We start from the raw sequence: 21,172 nt of genomic DNA on the forward strand, positions 1-21,172 counted from the left end.
GTGGAACGATATGAGTCGAGTTTTTGGCGAAATGTTCACGAAGAATGATCGCATTGTGAGACGATGCATTATCATGGTGCAAAAACCAAGAGTTGTCTTTCCACAATTCCGGCCTCTTTTGGCGGATAGCGTTACGCAAACGACGCATAACACTCAAATAATATTCCTTGTTGACTGTTTGACCCGGGGGAAGGAACTCATAATGCACAACAGCCCGATAATCGAAGAAAACAGTCAACATGACCTTGATTTTTGAGCGACTTTGGCGCGGTTTTTTTGGTCTCGGCTCACCTTTGGCACGATATTCGCTCGATTGGTCGGTTGTTTCCGGGTCGTAAGCATAGATCCAAGTCTCGTCTCCAGTGATCATGCATTTCGTCTTGTCAATGTAGTCAGAAAGCATTGTTTCACACACGTCAACTCGACACCTTTTTTCCAAAAAATTCAATGATTTCGGTACCAGTCGAGATTTGACGCGTTTGAGGCCCAAAACATCCTTCAAAATGGTATTGACTGAGCCTTTCGATATGCCAATATCATCAGCAAGGTCTCTAATCGTTAATCGACGGTTTTCCAACACCAAATCTTTAATTTTTTGGACGTGAGCTTCGTCGGTTGAGGTTGATGGTCGCCCAGCACGCTCTTCGTTTTCGACACATTCACGGCCTGCTTGGAACTCACTATACCACTTGTAAACATTTTTTTTCGACATAGCCTCATCACCAAAGGCTTTCTGCACCATCCTCAACGAATCCGCAGCAGAAAATTGATTCCGCAAACAAAATTTAATGCAAATTCTTTGATCAACAAATTTCGACATCGCAAAAAACGAGAAATTCACTTTTAGCAGTCCACAAAACGAAGCGTATCTCAAACACTAATGAATATTTTGACGTGTAATTTGGCAGGGATGTCAAAGACAGTCCTACCAACCTAAAAATAAAAGGATTTTTTCAAATTCCCCCGCGCGCTAAATTTTAAATGCAATGTCACCTTACTTTTTGGACACAGTAGTATGCGATGAAAGAGAAGTTCGTGCCAAAATCACGCTCCTAATGTGAAACACATACACAAATCGAAGTTCTTGTTAGAAGTTTGTTTATACGGTTCGTTCGGCACATAGTAGTTGGAATGGTTGTCATTTCAAATGTTTGAATTTGGCAGATGCTGGGTAGCGTTCCGAAAACATTAGACAATTCAAATTAGACAGTTCTTTTTGCTTCGGGAAGTGTGTATATCATTCGTTATAATAAATGTTTGCATTGAGAACTCGTCTCTGGCAGTGAGATTGAATCGAAAAAATGGAAAATATCAGATTAGTTTCAACGACTAGTGATATAACCTCAAAATTCTATGATTTTCTGTTTTGATCTCGGGAAGTGGCATCTTTGATTATTTTAAAGTAAAGATACATGCAATCGACTCAGAATTGTTCACTCTTTCAATCCAGAACTACCATTTCTTGATTATTTGATGGCAAAAACACCCCACTGTACAAGTGGAGTATAGTGAACAACTATTGCTCACATTCTAGACCGTACTTTAGAATAAGCTGACGGTCGAACAGATCGAACATAATTTTCAATCCTCAACCAACAAATAATGATTATGGGCTTCACAGAAATCCTGTGACTAGAACGCAGCTACTATACGGAAGAAAATTCAAAGCAACTAATATTCTTGATGCAAACTATGAATTGTTTAAAAATAAAATAATGAGCCTTCAGTCAAAATTAAAATATTAGTAATATTGATGCGAATAGCAATGTTTTAACTGAATCAGTTGGGATAGTTAACTTGCAATTAAAATTGAATTTATAATCAATTCTTTTTTTTACTTACAAATTTATTAATTTTGGAATTAAATGATTATACTTTTTTCTTTTCTACTGTTAGTAATTTATTGCCAAAAAGTAATTAGAAGAATTTAAAATTAAAATTCAACAAAATTGTGATCAGAACACATAGGTGAAGAATGTTATTGGAAATTTTCCTATTTTCAACACCATTAAAAATCAATAAAAAAAATATATTTCCTCTATTTTAATTCTGATAGTTTTGCGTTAGTAACATGATAATCATTAAAAATTCATGGTCATTTTTAATGTTAAAAGATGTATCGTTTTTAGGCTTTTTTCCGTTATAATAGAATACAATTTCAGTGTAAATCAACTGTATGTATCTACCTATTTGGAATGTATGTTTTCGGAACGCTACATTGGGGGTGTTTTTTTGGAAGCAAGTTGGAATATTTTTAAGTTATACAGGCTTAAAAGTTGTAGTTGGGCCCAAAAAGAACGAAAATACCTTCTATAGCGATTTTTGAGAACGTTCACCCCTGCCGAAATTAACACGCGTTTAAAAATTCATGTTTTGGTACATTTTTAGTATTTTAAGGCCTTTTCCCTACATTTACCGCATGTTTTAGTAGGTTTTCTACTTTGTGATCGAAGAATCTAACAGATATAATATAAAAAGACAGTACTGAATTGATTTCACATCGATTTTTGATCATTTTTAGTGAAAAATGTGTAATTCCAGGCCAAATTTTGAAAATTGTGTATGGGAGGTACCCGTAAATCAATTCTGATTGATTCCAAACTTTCTGGGATTTCATTTTTTGGTGAAAAAATAAGATTCTGAAAGTTTCATGCTGATCGCATTTGCGCAAGTTTGGTTTTGGCCAAAACAATTATTTGAAATTTCCTTGAACCTTCACTTCGATCATAACGATGTGAAATCAATTCAGTACTATCTTTTTATATTATATCTGTTAGATTCTTCGATCACAAAGTAGGAAACATACTAAAACATGCGGTAAATGTAGTATTCTGTATGTACTTGGGTGTTTTCCTGAAATTGAAAAGAGAAAAATGGTAGTTTTCAATTTAAAGAACATAAAATTCTGTTTCAAATTATGGCATTAATGTAAAGAATCGATTGATATTGGCACGTCCCGAAGGAAAGAACACTTTGCAAAATCGAATAATGCTTACCTAAAAACACCCACTAAAGTACTCCTGCGCAGTTAACATCAACCAAATGGGGAGTCAACTTGCTGCTACGCAACTATCCCACATGATCGGGATAGCCATAACTAATGTTAAATTTGTTTTTTTTGTTTGTAATGTGCTGATTAGACAGCATGATCAGCTGGCTGCTGGTCGTACTCGAACATCTCTAGTAGAGATTCTCTACATCATTATCCACGATGGCGACAGCAGCAGCAGTGGCTGCTTCAGCGGTTGCTCTAGCGGCAGCAGCAGCAGCGGCAACAGCAGCGGCTGCTTCAGCAGCTTCGCGCCAATACCTATTGATCGCCTCCGGTATCGGAAGTCCCAGTAATGTCCATAGTCCTGAACAATTAAACAAATGAACCTTCTTAAAAAATCATTCAATCGAAATTGTGCGTCAATTAGCCTTACCTTTCAGTAGAATGTTCTTAGCAGCCACGACGTCACGATGCCAAATCACAGAGCATTCGTGGTTTAATTCCCAGTTTTTATAGTAACATTTTACTTTTGGGAATCAACACTCGTCTTCTTCCGATGCTTCTTCGTTCATGGCACGTTGTAACTGTCGGTAAATCGATAGATCCGTTTTGCCCAACTTTGACACAATTTTTGTTGGCAGCAATGTTTTGGCGTCGGGTACGCAACGGCATCTCTTGAATCTGGCCTCTTTTCTCTGGTTTTCGAATCGATTCATACATCTTGCGTCTGTTTGAGATGTTCCCCATTCGTCCACCAATTGTATGAAACAATTTCGGCGCTTCTTTATTGACCTCAAAGTCTTACGAACCCCTGGGCAGCGCACGTGCTTTTTTATACTTATCAGGTGGTATTTCGCCATCAGCACCAAACAAGAACAAAGTCGGTTGCTTATCGGTAACCTTATTCACCCATTTGTCGACAACACTACTGCTTTTGATGTGTTTGTCCAAGGCGAGTAGAGTGTATTTGGCAGTCGAGTAAGCGCAGATTCCATGTTTCATCATCTTGACTCGGTGCTTTATGTAGTTCCGGTGCCAGTGTGACCCTTTTGGCGATGGCATCACTGGATACAGCTCACGATTTTCTCTGTCTGCGCGCTCCATTTCGACGAAATTTTTGGTCCATCGCTTTTCTTTGGCATTTCGCACCTTTTGACCTGTTTTCAGTGGAATTGCTTGCTCGACATTACAAAGTTGGTCTGAAAAAATAAATAGAAAAAAAGGTATAGTTATTGAGTTTTGGCACTTAAGCAGTGTTTTTTTCGATATTTTCTATTAAAATACATACAACTTATTCAAATGTATACAAAACTTACTTCTTTGCCAGTTTCAATGTTGTGTGTTACTGTGGTATTCCAACTTCGCACGCCTGTATCAACGCCCGAAAAGTTTTTGATTTTGCCATCCTTAATCTTCTGAACGATGCGAGATTTTTGGTCGATTTCTTTGTTATCTGTCTTCTTTTTGGCCGAGTACTGGAGAGACACAGCGATTCCATCGGTGTTTATGGAAAAGTCAAACTGCTTTTTGCCACGCACGAATCGTCGAATTTTTCGCATGTAAAAATACTGATTCCACCAATAATCTCTCGAATGATTGAAATCCTGTTGTCGAATAACTGTTATGCTTGTTTCTCCGTTTTTATTCTCGGTTTCCACTTTCGGTAGCAATTTTTGCGAAGACAACACCTGGTGCATAGATAAACAATCGATTCTGAAGTGCGTACGCCGAAACTGCACATCGGTACCACTACTAAATTTCGGATGAATGGCCGAAAATCTGGAAAGTTGTGCCCAATTTTCTACCTGAATATATGCAGAGAAGCTATATATTCACTTTAAAATGCCATGTTATTGCTTTTAATACGATATTTCATCATAAAAATAGTGCCTCAGTGTCATACAAAGAAAATATTGGGTGATCCATTTGAGACGACAAAGGTGGCCAAAACACGCCATTTTTGCATGACGACACAAAAAATTTCTATGATGAAATAACATCAAAATTGACCTTATACACTGAAAATATGCACTTTTTACAACACGTTTACATTTACCTTCTAAAATTATCAAGAAAATATCACCCAATGGTTGGCAGTATGGTAAGTATGGTCGGCAAAATGTACTAAAAACTGTTATTCAGAAAATTTCGACACGAAATTTTTTCATCATACACAGAGTACGTCTTTATTCTTCGAAACGACATTCCCTTACTAATTTAAATTTTATTAATCGGCATTTTGGCAGCATGGGCTTGTCTCACGCATCCTAACAGTAAATAATTTAAAAATAACAAACATCTTTTTGTGATAATTTAAACAAATTCCCTGTTTATTGAATATGTTCCATTCAAATTTGTAGTGTCAAAATGTATTTAAATTTTGGGATTCAATTTAACTATCGAGGTGTCTTTTTGTATATTATGCTCATCAAGTTTTTTTTTTACTCTCTGCTTGTTTCATTCAGTGGTTCGACAAATGATGAGGGAAAAAGACCAACTTTTCCACTTTTAGCATGAGTTCCCTTGAACCATCCATTGTCGCGCTTTTTGTGGACATACAGTATATCCCCGACAGCCAATTCAAGTTCAAAATCACTGTTTCTCGGATATGAAACAACACATTTGAATCTGGAAAGGGAAAAAAATTAATAAATCATATTCAAAATTATGTATATCCACTCAAACACTAACTTTTCATTGAGCGTATAGGATTTTCGTCTGCTTGAATTTGCAGATTCATTTGATCTATTATTAATGGATAATTTAGTATCAGCATCCAAACTCTGAGATTTTCTATGATGTAAAGATGATGAAAATCCTGCATTTTTTACATGATTAGCATTTGCTCCTATTAATCTACAATTAAAGAAAAGTACATGTGATGTGTTCGTGTTGGTAAACCAAAATGGATGAAAAACAAACCCTTGCAATGATGATCGATCTTTATTTGGCCTAATACGATGTGAACCGAACGTTTCAGCTTTCTGACCACTTGTGCCAGCCGGCAAACTGTGGTTAATATCGGCTGATATACATTGAAGCAATTTAGGTTCTGGGCAGGAACCAGATCGCACATGTATTGGCTGTGACATGTGTATCGTGTTTGGTTTTGATGGTGGCGATATAGATGAAGCGTTTGTTGTTTCGAAGCATCCGATCGCATTATCTTCAAAAACGGGATTATCCATTGAGTAAGACATTGTTGGCTGATGTTTGTTATTCGCTTTGATATTTGTTATACGTTTTATAAGATTGACTGTTGATCCTGATGACAGAGTTGACCCTGTATAGAAAAAAAGTGATTAATAACAATATGAAATCATTTTAAAATAAGGTACAAGCCTTGACTGGAATGGATCGGTAGTACTACTGCAGTTGGGTAAAAAGGATTGTTCAGTTTGGTTGCCTATATTTTTTCTGAAGACAGTGAGGCGCTATCACCAATACTTCCAACTAAAAACTACCTAGGTAGATAAATTAAAAACTCAAAAACAAAAACTTGCAAAACATCAGCTAGGTTACGGTGTGCAGTACTATCGATCCATTTCAGCCAAGTCCTTGTGTTACAAGTTACACTGTGTTATTACTAATACTTACGTCCAAAGATTGCTTCAACATGTTGTCCGATTGGCTTGGACCACACAGAAGTAGCACTAGAAGCAGATGTAGAAGTAGAAGTGGATGTTGATAATGATGTGTTAAAACGTGGCGGCAGCTCAGGTGGATTTATATGACAGCTTTTATTCGATACATTGTTACAAGATAGAGATGCGCAATCGACGACACCAATACTTGCGGGTGTTAATTGTTCGTTTACACTTCGCAAAGGCGCCACATAGTTACCCGGGAAAACACCAGATTTATTTTGAGAACGACTGCTACCTCTAAGCCACCCATCTTTACACCGCTCGCTTACATAATAAATTGCTGGCAAAATTGAAATTTTTTTTAAACATTTCGTCTTGTTTGTTTTTCGTAATGAAGAAATTTTAATTAGAATACTCACATCCCTTTTTTAGTTCGAGTTCATCACACTTCTGAGGCTTATACGGGTACAGCGCAATGAAAGTGTTTGCACCTGATGCAAAGTGATGATGTTGTCGCTGATTGGATTTACCACCACTAGACTTGTTGCCCGAAATTTGAACTTTTGAATGATTTTGAATTGGGATTTTTTCTTTTGAAATATTTCTTGTTATGAAATTTCTGGAAAACAATAGGAAGCATTGTGACAAACTGTACTTATGGTGCCAAAAGAATGTTTAGCTTACTGATTAGATTTTTTATGGCCTGTATCACTGGCGCTCAACATATTGCAAGTACTTCTTGGCGACTCTCGTTTGTTGTCGTTGGCTAACAATTGTTCATTTTTTAGAGCACCATTTGACACCATGATCGAAGTACTACAGCGATTGCTATTATTTGTGGTTGTAGAATTTGGAGAAGCTAGGCTTGTCATCGTTTTCAAATTGCTCGATTCACTTGAAAAACTACCATTCTGCTGCTGCTGCTGCTGATTTTCATTTGGAGTGGGTGGTACATTTCGTTGGCCCATAGTAGAGTTACTGTTAACTGATGATTCCATTAATTGTTTCGCGAGCGAGTTCATTTCAACAAACGCGATCGGAAATATGCCTATTGTTTCATCAATACAGCCTTCGGCCCAATTCGGATCGACGCGACAAAGTACATTGATTATTGCACCTTTTTTAAACGTTAAACAGCCTTCTTCTTCATTTGGACCCATACGAAAATCATATAAGGCTTTGCATTGTGGCTGTGGTAGTGGAACTACAATATGAACATAATTGCTAGGAAATACCCCCTCTCTGCCATGGCATTCACCTTCGAACCAATTCACATCGATGCGCCGACGTAAAAGCACCTTATCACCAGTTCTCAAACTCAAATCGCTAGAATCAAAGTATGACAAAAAAAATAGGTAAACACATTGATTAATCTTTGTGAAATTCGTATTTGATTAAGGCAAACTACCCGGGTTCTTTCGATTCAAAATTATATAATGCTGTCGCATGTGGTGTAATGGATGAATTCGGCACTAATACACTTTGTTGCTTATGCTGCTGTTGTGCGACTAAATGCGATCTAACATCAACGAATTGGTTTTCATTCAATTTCAGTTCTACAACAGTTGTTCTCTGTGCACTTTCATGATTTGACGCTGCACTTCTTTTTTGTTGTTGATCATTCGGGCTTGAATCAAGACCATTAAGTCCGTATTCATTGGTTGATTCATTGGGGGCTACATTCGCTTTTAGTACTGACTGAACCGATTGGATGCTACCGTTGTTATTTTTGTTGTTCTTGCTGTTGATTGATTGAAGTGATGTCGCTTCGGAATTTATTGAATGTTTGAGATTTACATTGTGTGGGTCGATGTTGGTCGTGTTTTTCAAGCCCGATAAAATTCGCATCAATATTATATTCGGTGGAAGATTATCAATTTCGACTTCAACTAAAATTCGACATTCGGGACATCGAAGCTCTGAATGACTGGACACAATAACCTAAAATTGAATTGTTTTTGAGTAATTATAATGATAAGAACACTATAACAAAATAGTTGTACCTGTAAACATTTGCGGCAAAACGTGTGCTGGCAGGGGAGTACCTTCGAAGTTGAATCTAATCGCTCTAAACACACTGAACATTCAAGTGCTCTATTGATATCAATCAGAATATCATCCATTATATGTGTATTTTGTGTTTTTGACGTGAAATATATTACAGAGTCTCTCGTAAATATTTCATTTTGTTAACTTTTTTTGTTTGTACGATTGATAAAGTTTTAAAACAAGATTTTTGCTGCAATGGATTTTATTGCTATGCATTGCAAACACATTTGTCTTCTTAACTCACACCACTTTCAACATTATGCCGTACTGGTAATATATCTCAGTATATCCACTTGAGCACATTTTTGCAGTAAAAACGTTCTGATAAAATCATCATCACTAACGTAGTTATACTAAGTAAGATGCTTCACATACGTATTTTGACATGAATTCGACAAATGTTCAATCATTTCCGAATAAGAACAAATGTGATTGATTTTGTATTAAATATGTGTTATTTATGTATTTAAAACTTAAAGGGCCAGGCAATAGAATAATATGTATGAATATTAGAAAAGTCTGAGCTAAACTCACTCCATTCGTTTCGCGTGTGTGTGTGTGTGTGTGTGTAATTTGTCACTAATTGATACACACCGCTCTTTTTTTATGTATGCACAATAACACAATAACAAAATTTAAACACATTTAGTAGGCCGACGAATAATGTTTGGTCATTTTCGAGCAATATCAACACAACCGAATATTCTTTTTTCTGATGATTTTAGCAGTATAAAATCATTCCTTTTCTATGAATGGTTGTCCAAACTCGTTGCACTATGCAATGTGCACATATACATCCATATGCGTATATACAAGTACATATACAGATGTATATGTAAGATACAGATACAAATACATATACAGATACAGAAACAAATACAAATACAAATACACATTCACACAGTGTGTATCACGCACAATGAAAAATGTATACACAATCTTTATACGTGCAGCGCCTACAGGGGTGAAGGAACTCGTTGTTTGCAGCAGTCTTTTTATTTCCTTGGATATTCAAAAAAATGAGAAAAATGTATTTCAATTACGATACATAATTCATTTGTTGCATACGACGGTGCTATGATCAACATGGTTTCGGATGATGAGTGATCAAATGTGAAGAAAAACATAACGTCCGAGGTAACGAAAAAAACCAATAATGACGATCAAAAGCTTTGAAAAAATTGAAAATTTATGATTAAAAGTGATACTATTTTTTGGAAACACCGTCAAAAATCTTCAGTAATGCATTAAAATAATATTGATGCCTACGATACATGCAATATAGTGCCTGCATGGCTGTCAGTCATTTTCATGAGTAGTGAATAACTCATCTTGGATGGATTCGTCGGTTATAAATTGAAACGATTTTCTAGTGAAAAGCTGTTAACCCGCTAATTTTATATGCAAACCAAAAGTATCCTACTAACCATTTTAGGACAATTGGTCCCAATGTCCCATTTCAAAATAAATAAATGAATGCATGAAGGGACGGACGGACGAACAAATTCTGTCCTTTTGACACTTTTGTGCCTGGTTGAGAAGAAATATGTACGTTTACATGCATTTCAAATTTTCTTAAACCTCAATATTTGTGCGTTCACATATTGGGGTGTCACTTGTTTGAAAATTGGGTGTAACTTGTTTGGAATACACCTTGCAAGTAAAATGCTTGCAGCAAGCATTTTTCTCCAACGAACTTTTGTATTCGATTCCAAGAATGATACTTGCATGCAAGTAAAAGTAGTATAATACATTTGTTGGCATTCATAAATGAAACAACGTGTAATTTGTTCAACTGTTATATGAATACTAAATATTTATTGAGCTTCTTACTTGCTACGCAGTTTTTAGCTTATTTTACCTCTCTTTGAAAAAGTGCAAATTAATCGAAATATTGAAACTGAACTTTGATTGGAGCAATGCAAACTAATCAAATGAACTTTAGTTTTAAATCAAAAAAATGTGAACGGAAATAATAAGCTAACTTGACAAAAATGTTTTAACAAGCAAGTTGAATGAATCAAGGTTTTTTTTTTGATGAAATTAGCCAAAGTTCAAAACGAAATCAATTGTCATTGTTGCGATGCAAGAACATTCGTGTAAATTTTGGTCAATATTTTTGTCCAAACGTCGACGAGGTAGGTTTATATGATCGATTTTATAAAGATATTTAAATATTCGAAGAAATTCGACATGTTCTACTTTGTGGACAGTAGCACAAAAATTTCGACCAAATTGTATGCAAGTGAAATACTTGCACGCAAGCATTTGCAAGCATTTTGCTTGCATGGAATTCTGTTCCATATTTTTGTGTATACGTCCACAAAGTAAATTGTATAGTGATAAAATGATCGAATTTCTTTGAATATTTAAATATCTTTATAAAATCGATCATATCAACCTAACTTGTGGTCGCTTGAACAAAAATATTGACCAAAATTTACACTAATGTATTACACTACTTTTACTTGCATGCAAGTTTTGGAATCAAATACAAAAGTACGTTGGAAAAAATGCTTGCTGCAAGCATTTTACTTGCAAGGTGTATTCCCACCTTTACATGTCAATATATGCGCGAAAGATGTGAAAGTGTGAATTTTTCGAGTAACCCGTTTTGGAATTTTTTTCAATTTTTGAAAGCCAACAAGAAGAAAAATCAGTTGCTTGACTCGACGGGTACTACACTTTAGCCACATATCGAATATCCTAAATTGACCCAATATACAAGATTTTCACGTACTATGTTTGAAATGAACTCAATTTCAATTAGACCGTTAATTCAAATCATCAGAATAGAAACCTATGGTTGGTATCTCGTGCAAAGTTGTTCAATTCGATGCCGCGCACATTTTGTCCCAACACAACAAAGTCGTATTTTGCTTGAAAAATATAGTTTTCCTTATTGATTCATTTTCAGCTTCAAAGCGAGCTCGCCATCACACAAGGTGTGCTATGGCCAAAATCCAGGGATAAATTTTTTTAGTGTCGCCGAGCTTTTTGTTCAGGATAGCGAAAATGTGATTCGATTCGGTCATGTTTTTTTGGTGTTCTGAAGAAAAATATCTACAAGGATAAAATGTCGCCGGAATTTTGTGTTCGGGAGGTACCCCAAAAATACACTTTTCGGATGAGTTTCTTAGAACAAAGTTATTTTTTTCGAGAAATATTGGGAATCTACTCACACAGAATCTCTTATAAATGATTTTTGGGGTACCTCCCGAACAAAAATTGATAATTTCATAGTAAAATGCATGCAAAACGTAACTTTTGTTCGGGAGGTACCTTAAAAAGTCAATTTTGAGAGTTTTTGTCTGGGTAGACTCCCCATATTTTCGAAAAAAAAATAACATTGCACCAAGACACTATCCCTGAAAAGCCTATACTTAGGGATTTTTTGGTCAAAAGTCGATTTTTTGGGAGTTGAAATCGAATACGAGGCCAGAAATATGTGAAAACATCACTCGATTTGGTCATGTAAGTACCCAAAATGTTTGTAAAGGACCATACTAAGTGATATGACTTTAATATGTTGAAAGTCAGAAAAGTTAGAAATCATTTGCTTTTACCTGTCAAACCGAAGCTCATGTTTGTGATTTGCTCATTTTGGCCTGAAATTTGTCTTATATGTGTGAATCAATCGGCACTAAATTCCATCCAAATTGCAATCTGAGAAGTGCCAAATTGTTCATACGGCTGCTGGCTACACGACACGAGTCGAAAACTGAACAAAAAATTACCACCTGGGTGACCAGTAGAGCAAAAAATGCCGAAAAATTGCCATTTTTTCGGTCATTTTACACTGTAACTGGCCCAGAAGGCCTTTTCAAGGGCTGATGTCTTGGTAAAAGTTGTAGATATTGACGCGCCAAACAAAACCCCATCAAAACTTTTTGTCGAAATTTGGTTGGAATAATGGAATTAGTCGAAATGTTGCGATCCAAAATGGCTTCCGAAATCGCTGTCATGAAAAATTTCATATGGGGCTTGCCTCATGATTTCATATGGTACCCATATCATTTTTTTGGACAAAACATATTTTTTTGAGGTATTTTTTTCGAAACTGGCCGGACATTCCGGATGAAGGTCAACTTTTTTTTTGGACCGCTCTAGTAGTAAGTAAATGATTTATTTTTCAATTAAAATAAGAGTATTGAATGTATTGAATGTATTGATTGTATTGATGCTAATTTTATGCTATTTTTTCTCCATTCATTCCATGCACAATTGGATCACTATGACGGTTACTTCTACAGTTAAATCTATCTCCGTATTCAACCTTGGATATGTGCCTGGAATCGGATACATTTGGGTTTATAATTGTTAGATGGGTAGGCAACATATCCTATTTGATTCAGTATCTCACCACTCTCTGATGTTATCAGTGGTAAAAAAAACTTTTAGATCGAATCGGATTTGATTTCAATTAGGTTCTCGTTAACATGTTTTAAGAATGAAATTAACAAATAAAAGAGTTTTGAGTTGGCAAACTTTATTTATTATTACAATCATACTACTGAAATTTTAGTTACTATTATTAATAATTGTTTGCACTGAAAAAAAACTGAAAGTTCTAGTAAAATAAATAATTTATAATCGTTCAGTGACATACACCTTGGCTGTCGCTGGTGCATTCGAACGACGTACTGCAAATGATACAAGAATGGCCAATGCAATGAATACACATCCCAATGCGTTGATGATGATACCTTCTTCAGTAAATTTCGAATATTGATCACTGTGAAAAAAAAAAGTCAAATTCAAAGGTCTCATCAAAAGAGGACTAAATATCAAACACCTACCCCAATGTCCATATGGCTTTCTGTGTTAAACCGCTGATGCAGCTAGCGATGGCTAATAAAAACGTTGCTAGACCCAAGCTAGCATGAATTGGTACCATTGCCCCACGGCAGCCATACGTCATTTTTGCGCAGCACAAACACACGAGAAATCTAATAGAATTCGAATTAAAAGTAAATTCAGTACGTATTTGTTATTCTTTTCACTTTGTGCTGATCAGAGATTGTGTATTTGCTGCTGAGTAGGCCTGAGCTGACAAGTAAACCGTCCCAACTGTCACACGTCGATTTTAAAGTTGAATATACAGATCGATGGAGAATGAAAAAAAATAATTTTGACAAAATGGCAGCGGCCCCTTTTGGGTCATAGTGGGGATATGGCCCCTTCTTTACAATGCTTCGTCTGATGGTTTTTACATAAAAATGCAATTTTCTCATACTAGAAATGGTTTGAGGAAAAAAATATGTCGATATGAAATGTTCAGGATACTCCAGAGAAAATGACACCTTGGGTGGAGCTGCCCTCTACCCCTGAAATGAAATGGAGGGTCAAAAAGTGAAAAAATAGCGAAAAATGACCAATGCATCCCCAAAATAGGGTCAAACCCCCCTTAACCCTCCAAACAAATTATATTTTTGGATTCCTCGTGAAAAATTACCCCTAGGTTCAGAACATTTCCCATCAAAAAAATCATCCCTTATGTCCTGATTTAAGGCCGGAATGTTAAACAAATCAATTACAAAAATGTAATTTGTTCGGGGGTGAAGGGTTTTTTTTGACCCGATATACAGAAAAAATTAGTTTTTTTCAAAATTATTGTATGGGGAGTCTCGAAAGAAGGGCTCGGAGGGGGTGACCCATGGGTAAAATAAATAGCCCAGAAAAAATTAGCTATAGTTGGTCATACATTTTTATGCAAAATTTCCACTCCAAGAGGTAGAAAATTGACTCTGTAATAATTGACCCCAGATGTGGGGCGATTTCTGCCAGTTCAATTTCTGGAAGACTGGGTGCGGAGGGCCGTTGGGAAAATACATATTTCCACTAATTTGGGTATGGAGAATCCAAATTTTTGGGTTTCAGGTCAAAAAAGTATAACCCCTGGGGGAAAAGACCTCCCCAACCCCCCAGGGGCCGGAAAATGGAAGGGCGGCTGCCCCCAAAAAATCTCCTCATCATTCTGAACAACTTTGACATACATCATTTTTTGATCAGACGAAGTTTAGAAAAGGGGGTGGGTCTATCCCCACTATGCCCCAAAAGGGGCCGCTGCCCTTTTGTCAAAATTATTTTTTTTTTCCATCCCCAATCGATCTGTATATTCAATTTTAAAATCCATTTGTGACAGTTGGGACGGTTTACTTGTGAGCTAAATTTGCTGACTCAGGCGCCTGAAGCGTTATTTTAACGCATTCGCGGTGGGATGATAACGCAATCACGGTGAGATGTTGTCACGTATCTTCCCGTGGATCTATGATATCAGTGACAACATCTCACCGTGATTGCATTATCATCCCACCGCGAATGCGTTAAAATAACGCTTCAGGCGCCTGAGTTAGCAAATTTAGCTCAGCTCAGGCCTACTCAGCAGCAAATACACAATCTCTGGTGCTGATAAAGTTCAATAAACAATTTATTGATAAACTTACGTGAAAAAACCAATAACGAACTGCAAAGCAAACAATCCCATCGTAACCAAACCTAACCATGAGTGCAACGAATAGAAATTCGGAATCGGGGGGCTATTGAGGTTATGTGAATCGTAAACAGCTAAGAATCCGATTGCAACACATGGAATGGCTAATGTATGGAAGAGCGTGTGTGCCATCTTTGCATAAATATGTTTCAAGCATCGGCACAATCGATAAAGTAAAATCGCTAAAAGACAATAGACACAATTGGGAATAACAAAAGTTGTTACTTGATTTCTTTACAAAACTACTTACAAAAACCAGAAAGTGTAATGAAACCTGCAACCATCAGAACGGGATGCAAATTGAATTGGATTTTCGGGTCGTCTCTCCATGCGAATCCATTCCGGTAATATATAACCCAAAACAAAGTCAATGCAGTGGCACCAATGAGAAGCACAGAAGCTATGATCACCGTAAATATGTATTCAAACCACGAAGCACAGCCTAGATGATTGGACATATTAATGATAATCAATTGAACATAAATTTCAACGCCACTTCTAGATTGTGTGTAAGTGAAACTTACCCCAGGTGTTTTCAAGGTCGTCATCATACCTCCTGCAAATAAATTATCAACCAAATTATAAGCATACATTTAGTTTTGATAGATTTAGTAAAAACATCAAATGTAGCCAAAATTCAAGACATTTAAATAACATAAATGTGTATGTGACAAAAAGAGACATATTTTCAAACAATCATATATCGTCCGAACATTTTTTACAACCATCATCGCATCCATATGTTTAAAATAAAACACAGTAAATACTGTCTAAATTGGAGACTCGAAATGTTAGCTATGTAGTTTATTTGATAGTTTGAAATTCGATCAAAAGAAGAATTTAGTTAAATGGAGGTTTTACTGTAGAATGCTAACAACTTCCAGGCAATTTAAATTAATTACTTCACTCAACAGATGGTTCAATTGTTTCTAGATCTGTCTGGATTGTTCCTTTTAAAACTATTTTCCAGATCATTTTTTTACTCAACTGATGATCATAATAACATAATGCATACCATGCATGCTTAATCTATAAAATGTGTGTTGGAAATAGAAAACCTTACCAATCGGGAATGAACTTTTTCAACCAAATATATTTAACCAACACATACATCCCAATCATTTTTACATTGATACAGAATGTGGCAAAAACATTTGACCCATTTGTTTTTTGCATAAAATCAAAACAAATGATTTTTACGGTGTTTCAAAGAAAATCCGAAGGAATGTCGATCTATCAAATTTCTTTTTTCGCATACATTCGCAGGTAACTCCATGAGTCCTTCTCCGTTCTCGTGCGAGTAACTTTGTGTTATTGAAAATATCAGTGTAATATCAACCACATATCTATTCATTGGTAAAAGGATGTATTTTTTTCTCGATTTATATTGTTGAAAAGGAAAGTATGTTTTCTATTGATTCTGTCCGCGTCAAAAGAAAGTAAGTTTATATGCCTTGGGTTGTCGTGGTTTTTCACGGTTTCCGCGGAACTGGTAAGAGATAACAACCTGGTGTCTGCGGCAAAGTCGTAGTACTTGAGGTCCTCTATTAAATTGCTGAAGACAGTTATCTCTTATCAGTTACGCGCAAATCGCGTACATATAAAAGCAAATTTTATATAGAACCCTTTTTTCCTTTTATTTATCGCGCTTTTCGCTAAATTGATAAAAGATAAGAGGTATTCAGTAATGTTATAGAGGACTTTGATTACTACAACTTTGCCGAAGACACCAAGTTGTTATCTCCTATCAGTTCCGCGGAAACCGTGCAAAACCGCGACGAAACGCCATACATTCTTTTAACCATTATTAGTTGGATGAAATATACTTCTCTTCATTGCTACGAAATTGGAGAAACATGCGTTCTTTTACGTCTTACCAATAGATATGATACGAAAATTATCACCTATACCTTCGTCGGGTTCGGAAACTTTTCCGTCCATCAAATATACGTGACCTACTCTTTAACACTATGACTGTTCTTCATATTTGCAACATATTACTGTTCTTGGGGGGCCCCATATGTATTTCATATAAAATCTGGACTGTTATAAGAGATAACAAATTGGTGTCTGAAGCAAAGTTGTAATACTCGAGGTTTGCTATAATTTTGTTGCAACAAATATTGCTTATCTCTTATCAGTTCCGCTAAAAACGCGAAAAAACACGAAAATCGCGAAATTTTCCCACCTCGTTTTAGTGAAGCCGATAAGAAGTAAGAGACTTGCCTCTCTCCTAGAAATGCTGCTCTGATTATTATCAAAAACTCGCGTTTTTCGCGATTTTTCGCGTAACTGATAAGAGATAACGACTTGATGTCTATGGTAAAGTTGTAGTACTCAAGCTGCTCTACAACTTTGCCGAATATACCAAGTCGTTATCTTTTATCAGTTTCGCGGAATACGCGAGAAACCGCAGAAAACCGCGAGAAAACGCGTTTTTTTCCTTATCATTTTTCACGGAACTGATAAGAGATAACGAGATGGTGTCTACAGCAAAGTTGTAGTTCTGGCCAAGTACTACAATTATTCCGATTCATTATTTCGTTATAAGGAAAAAAACGCGTTTTTCCGCGGTTTTTTGCGGTTTCTCGCGTAATTGATAAGAGATAACGGAATAATGAATCAGAATAATTGTAGTACTCGACCAGAAATACAACTTTGCCTCAGACACCATCTCGTTATCTCTTATCAGTTCCGTGAAAAATGATAAGGAAAAAACGCCTTTTTCGCGGTTTTCTGCGGTTTCTCGCGTATTCCGCGAAACTGATAAGAGATAACGACTTGGTGTCTTCGGTAAAGTTGTAGAGCAGCTTGAGTACTACAACTTCGTCATAGACACCAAGTCGATATCTCTTATTATAGTCCAGTTATAATATAAAATAGCCATGGTGCCCTGAAGTCCCCCAAGAACAACAGCGTAACATGTTTTGCGGCAGGCTGTATTTTACACATACTTACACATATGCATATGTTTTTTTTTCATTCGTGTAGAGTAATGTTCAATCTATACAATGAGACTAAACTCCGGTTGGTTTATAGACTGTTTAGTACTTTAATTCAACTTTAAAGTTCGCTGGGGGCCCTGGGTGCCCCAAGAACAATCATAGTGTTAAAACGTGATTTATCCAACTTAAGAATGGAAATGACCAAAAGTCTCATTGTTTGAGATCTCAATTTCAATCATGTCGACAATTGCATACTAATTTTGTAATACATTGCCACACCCATCCAATGGACAATTCTTCAATTGAATAATGTTTTCAGCCATTTTAAAAAGAATGTGCATTGGCATTATACAAATCAATTTGCCTTTCTCCCATTTGCCATATGCTTGTTCAAAATAAATGTGCTGCTTCTGTTTTAATCTAATACGGCAAATATGAACGAGAGTAGTTTCGTTCGGTTTATCGAACAAAAGATGAAATGTGATAAAGAAAATACAGAAATATTATGTGGCAGTGTGTATGTCACATTTTTCTGTGGAATCTTGTGTGTATATAGGTAAAAACGGTAGTCAATATAGGTATATCGAGTAGTTTAGCAGGTACGAGTATTTCTAAAATATTTGTGTATTGAATGCACTCATTGCAAAATAAACAAAATGAAGTATGTCAAAATGGAAAAACGAGAAGAAATACATTTCTCTCAACTTTTCTTTTTTTCAAGTCTTGGTGAGTTCGACAGAAAAGTAACCAATATTCTTTTGTTTTTGCATGGTTTGACATTATTTAAACGTTTACGATAAAAGGTAACGGTTTACATTCTCTTTAAAACTCATATAGTCATTTGCAGACTTACTCTTCGTCTTTTCTCAAACTCATAGAAGTTTAACATGTTGCAAACAAAATGAAAATATGTGGCGTTTTCACTTTCCATTCGCAATTGATAATACTGCAAACGAGTAAAATGCATTAATGCAAATCGAACGGATACTATACATAGTATTACCAACCAGTGGATTTTTCGTTTCGCTTCTTACGTTTGGCGCATAATGATGGTCACTTAATAGAAAAGCTGCAATAAAGATTGCTTTCCCTTCGCTTTCATGATGATCTCAAAGAAATGAACACAAATTTTATCACACCGTGATTAACTGGTCCATAAAAAAATAATATTATACATAGATTTCATCAATTTTCTTCTTCAAATTTTGTGAATTCTTCGGTCGGGGATAATGATTTTGAAATTTTAAAATTCAAGGAAAAATCAACGTTATCAGATTCTGATGTAATTAAATCTTTATGAGTGTTATCACGAAGATAAATTCTTGTAACAAAAATATCGTATGTAGGTTATTCAAAAAAATATCGTATATCTCCATGAATGTGATAATAAATGTTTGTGTTTAATCTGTCTGTTAAAAACGTACGTCTAGATATTGATTCAAATAGGGATAAAATGAAAATGTTACTCGACTGAAAATTTGATGTAGTTGCATCATCAATTAAATCTAAATGAATGAGTACTACCGAACGCTCTTGTCTATGCACAAATTGAATGTATACCATTGGCTACAGTGATAATTTATATATAGCCCCTACATTGCGGAACTACTCAATCATGCAATAATATGATTTTTTGCGACAGTGTTAGGTTCAACAAGTCAGGCTGAAGAGATATATTTGTATTTGTGCTACTTATGACATAAATTAAGATCACTTACGATGTTCCAGCATTGTTTCCACTTCTTGTCATTTTACTGTCGACAAATGAGTAAACGTAGTTTTTTCTCCCCGTTTTTCTAAAGGTGCAATATTCTTTTTTAATTGATAATAATTTTATTTATTAACTTTTCCTACTTTTAATCGCACACATCAATTAGATTCCGTTTAGTTATTCGGAAATTTCTTTCGATTTGGTGTATTTACATTAGCGATCTATTTTGATCAATATGTGTTCTTCCACTTCTCTTTTATATCATTTCAATTATTACGTGAAAACAAAGTAAAAATCTGATCACACGTGATATATGATAAAGTATCAAACAATTGATATGAAAAACATTCATTGAATGTTTGCTGGTGCGAGAGCACAAATATCAATACAATGCAAAGCGATCACAGAACCCGAAATTTTTGTTCTTGTATTATTCAACAGTTGACACTCGCTTCGAAATATTGCCTGCTTATTTCAAAACGGACAGATATATTGTGAATCTTGAACTTTATATATTTACTTTCGTCTCTATAACCGGAGAACTCTCATGTGACTGTCTGACTACAGTATTGCTTTTCTTCTTATTGTTCATTATTGAATTGTTCAGTACAACATTTACACAAGTGTGTGTATGTGTGTTCGTACTTAAAACATATGTATTACATCTACCACTGTACTTCCAACTACTAGTTGAACGAGTAAATGCTATCATGTTTCCACATCGTACAATATAATTGCCACTGTTTGCAAGTGTATTCGTTTCTGCTTTATGCAGCAGTAACAAAACAAAACATCATTTAAAACACATATCAATAGTGATTTGATTACACTTGTGGCTGACTACGGGCAGGTGATGTGCAATGATGCTAGTGTATCACATTCCAAATTGTTTGTGTATGTGTTACATGACTCGAAATGAAGGGACGCAGAACTGGTATACGTTCTTTCCATTTTAATTGAGCTTGTTTTGTTACTCTTTAGAAAACAGAAGATGCATTCATTTCAATGTTGGTAATGAAGCTTAAGTAAGTAATATTCTACTTCCAAATCAATTGATTATTTTTTCAATAATTTTGATCAAATCACCATCGATATGCTTTTTTCGCATCTCTTTAAACTTTGTTCTGAAGAAATTCGTGATCCGCTCCGATCAATGAGCTTCCGATTTATTTCCACATTAACGAATTGAAAGTTGCACATGCTGCAAGTTCAAATCAAAAACGGGGATAATTTGTTACAGGACACTACATGTGTTTCGATCGCCATAACTATCGAAAATGGTTATTGATACTTACATACAACCTTAGGGAATGAGCTGGAACATGCCATAAACATTTAAGAACTTACTTCAGCCACTATATAAAATTTGTAGAACGGATCGAAGTGTTTTTGAAA

The 21,172-nt window shown here is 35.6% G+C and overlaps 2 protein-coding genes across 4 annotated transcripts; both read right to left on the minus strand.

Annotated features, from left to right (window-relative positions):
• Nucleotides 1–5,292: 5,292 nt before the first annotated feature.
• Nucleotides 5,293–9,456, minus strand: LOC129573780 (E3 ubiquitin-protein ligase SH3RF1-like). Of its 3 annotated transcripts, none has more exons than XM_055454817.1 (8): nt 8,583–9,456; nt 7,988–8,520; nt 7,264–7,905; nt 6,999–7,198; nt 6,590–6,919; nt 5,915–6,275; nt 5,684–5,848; nt 5,293–5,620 (listed from the first exon to the last, which is right to left on the minus strand). In XM_055454817.1, the coding sequence occupies exons 1-8, from the start codon at nt 8,700–8,702 to the stop codon at nt 5,434–5,436; spliced, it is 2,538 nt and encodes an 845-aa protein (XP_055310792.1). In that variant the 5' UTR covers nt 8,703–9,456; the 3' UTR covers nt 5,293–5,433. The 3 variants fall into 3 exon arrangements, 2 of the variants coding, with proteins under 2 accessions (XP_055310792.1, XP_055310793.1); XM_055454818.1 differs by having other exon boundaries at nt 5,684–5,810; nt 5,869–6,275; nt 8,583–9,408; XR_008688631.1 differs by having other exon boundaries at nt 5,402–5,620; nt 5,684–5,810; nt 8,583–9,408.
• A 3,644-nt stretch (nt 9,457–13,100) lies between these two features.
• On the minus strand, nt 13,101–20,348 carry LOC129573795 (plasma membrane ascorbate-dependent reductase CYBRD1). Its single transcript, XM_055454898.1, has 7 exons — nt 20,048–20,348; nt 19,785–19,880; nt 15,646–15,677; nt 15,372–15,563; nt 15,075–15,303; nt 13,428–13,577; nt 13,101–13,363 (listed from the first exon to the last, which is right to left on the minus strand). Exons 2-7 carry the CDS (start codon nt 19,814–19,816, stop codon nt 13,216–13,218), a joined length of 783 nt encoding a protein of 260 aa, XP_055310873.1. The 5' UTR covers nt 19,817–19,880; nt 20,048–20,348; the 3' UTR covers nt 13,101–13,215.
• Nucleotides 20,349–21,172: the final 824 nt, after the last annotated feature.

Source organism: Sitodiplosis mosellana, unplaced genomic scaffold, assembly GCF_009176505.1.
Source record: "Sitodiplosis mosellana isolate CC-2019 unplaced genomic scaffold, AAFC_SMos_1.0 Smas_scaffold_6102, whole genome shotgun sequence".
In the NCBI taxonomy this organism is placed as follows: domain Eukaryota; kingdom Metazoa; phylum Arthropoda; class Insecta; order Diptera; family Cecidomyiidae; genus Sitodiplosis; species Sitodiplosis mosellana.